At 69.6% G+C, this 1435-nt stretch overlaps 2 protein-coding genes across 2 annotated transcripts in view; one reads left to right on the top strand and one right to left on the bottom strand.

Moving 5' to 3' along the window:
* Nucleotides 1-102: 102 nt before the first annotated feature.
* Nucleotides 103-570, bottom strand: AURANDRAFT_68472 (hypothetical protein; the record flags this gene model as incomplete). The annotated part of the gene is made up of 1 exon (XM_009044165.1): nucleotides 103-570. A coding segment is annotated over one exon (468 nt), but the record flags the coding sequence as incomplete, so codon positions are not given.
* A 487-nt stretch (nucleotides 571-1057) lies between these two features.
* Nucleotides 1058-1435, top strand: part of AURANDRAFT_68471 (hypothetical protein) — a gene marked incomplete at both ends in the record, with an annotated part of 11610 nt that continues 11232 nt past the window's right edge. The window contains one exon of the mRNA XM_009044166.1: nucleotides 1058-1381. Coding sequence (XP_009042414.1) covers nucleotides 1058-1381 — 324 coding nt within the window. The remainder of the gene's footprint in view (nucleotides 1382-1435) is intronic.

The raw sequence follows: 1435 nt of genomic DNA, 5'->3' as shown, positions 1-1435 counted from the left end.
CGCCGTCGCGCCGCTGATCGTCCCGTCGAGGTTCCCGTCGCTGTCCTCGGCGGCCGTGCCGTCGTCAAAGGAGTAGTGCGCGAGCAGCGTCGAGTGGGACACGTGCGTCGGCCGCGGCGTCGCCGTCGGAGCGAACGTCGGCGCCGGCACGGGCGCGGCCGTCGGCGCGGGCGTCGGGCTCGGGTCGCAGTCCCGGCCGTCCGCGCTCGGCTGCCAGCCGTCGGCGCACGCGGTGATCTCGGAGCAGTAGTCGATCTTGTGCCGCGTGAAAAGCGTGCCGCTCGTGCCGTCGCCGTCGCACACGTAGCACGAGTCCTCCTTCGAGTTGTAGTACATGGTCGTGCCGCCGCAGCCCGGCACGCCGTCGTTCTCGTACAAGTTCTCGCGGCAGACCTCCCGGGAGCCGCTCCCGGTCCCCATGTCGAGGCATTGGTCGTCGCACTCCTGGGTGCCGGTCTGTTCCCAGGTGCAGGCGGTGATCTTCGTCAGGTCCGCGCCGCAGCCCGCGACGAGCAGCGCCAGCGGGAGCAGGCGGCGCGCCTCGAAACGCCCACGGACCACGCAGCCCATGGTGGCAGGCGACGCCAGCCCGCGCACCATCATCGGCAAACTGCGAGCGTCGGGCAACTTTGAGCGGCCGATAGATGCCGAAAGATGCCGAATGGGTATTCGGTCAATGTCAGGTGTGCATCCCCTTCAATAACTAGATCAGGCCGAAGCTGACGTGAGCTATCGCCCGCCCCTGGCGCGCGCGCGTGGACCGCACGCCCATCTAGCACCGGTCGCCCATCGACCCCGACGTCTCCGCGTCGTCCCTCGAGTTATCGATGACCCAGGTGGACGCCTAGGTGGGAGGCAGCTAATTACCACCTACTTCAACTTCTTCCGTCCGAGACGATATCGGCCGCATGTGCTCTTGGGCATGCGGCTTCTCCGACGCTAAATACATAATAATAATAATAATAATTACCTGAGGCTCGCTCGGCGAGCGACTCTCGTGGACTCGCTCCGGAGTCTGAGGCGTATCGTCGCACCCGAGGTCGGGTGCGTCCCCCCCATGACGGCCCAGGCCATGATTCCGCCGCCGCCCCCGGACGACTCGGGGCGGGTCCCGGCCGCGGCACTCGACTCCGGCGACGACGCGTCGGTGTCGGACCGGTCGGCGTCGCCCCCGGCCCTGGACCGCTTCGGGTGCGAGGTCTGCGACGAGACGCCGGACAACTTCACGGCGCCGGGCTACCCGACCGTGGCCGAGGAGAAGCTCTTCCGGCGCCGGGAGAACCGCTCCTGCGACGCGCCGACGCGCCACTCGCTCGGCAAGCGGCGCCGCGCCGCCGAGGACGACCTCGCCGCGCCGCCGCGGAAGGCGTCGCCGCCCATCGTGCCGACCTACGCGGCGCCGGCGCGCGACGCGTCGTCGTCGGACGGCGGCGCC

Source organism: Aureococcus anophagefferens, assembly GCF_000186865.1.
Source record: "Aureococcus anophagefferens unplaced genomic scaffold AURANscaffold_161, whole genome shotgun sequence".
In the NCBI taxonomy this organism is placed as follows: domain Eukaryota; class Pelagophyceae; order Pelagomonadales; family Pelagomonadaceae; genus Aureococcus; species Aureococcus anophagefferens.
The sequence above is the reverse complement of the archived record's forward strand: the minus strand, read 5'-3'. Positions and strand labels throughout refer to the sequence as shown.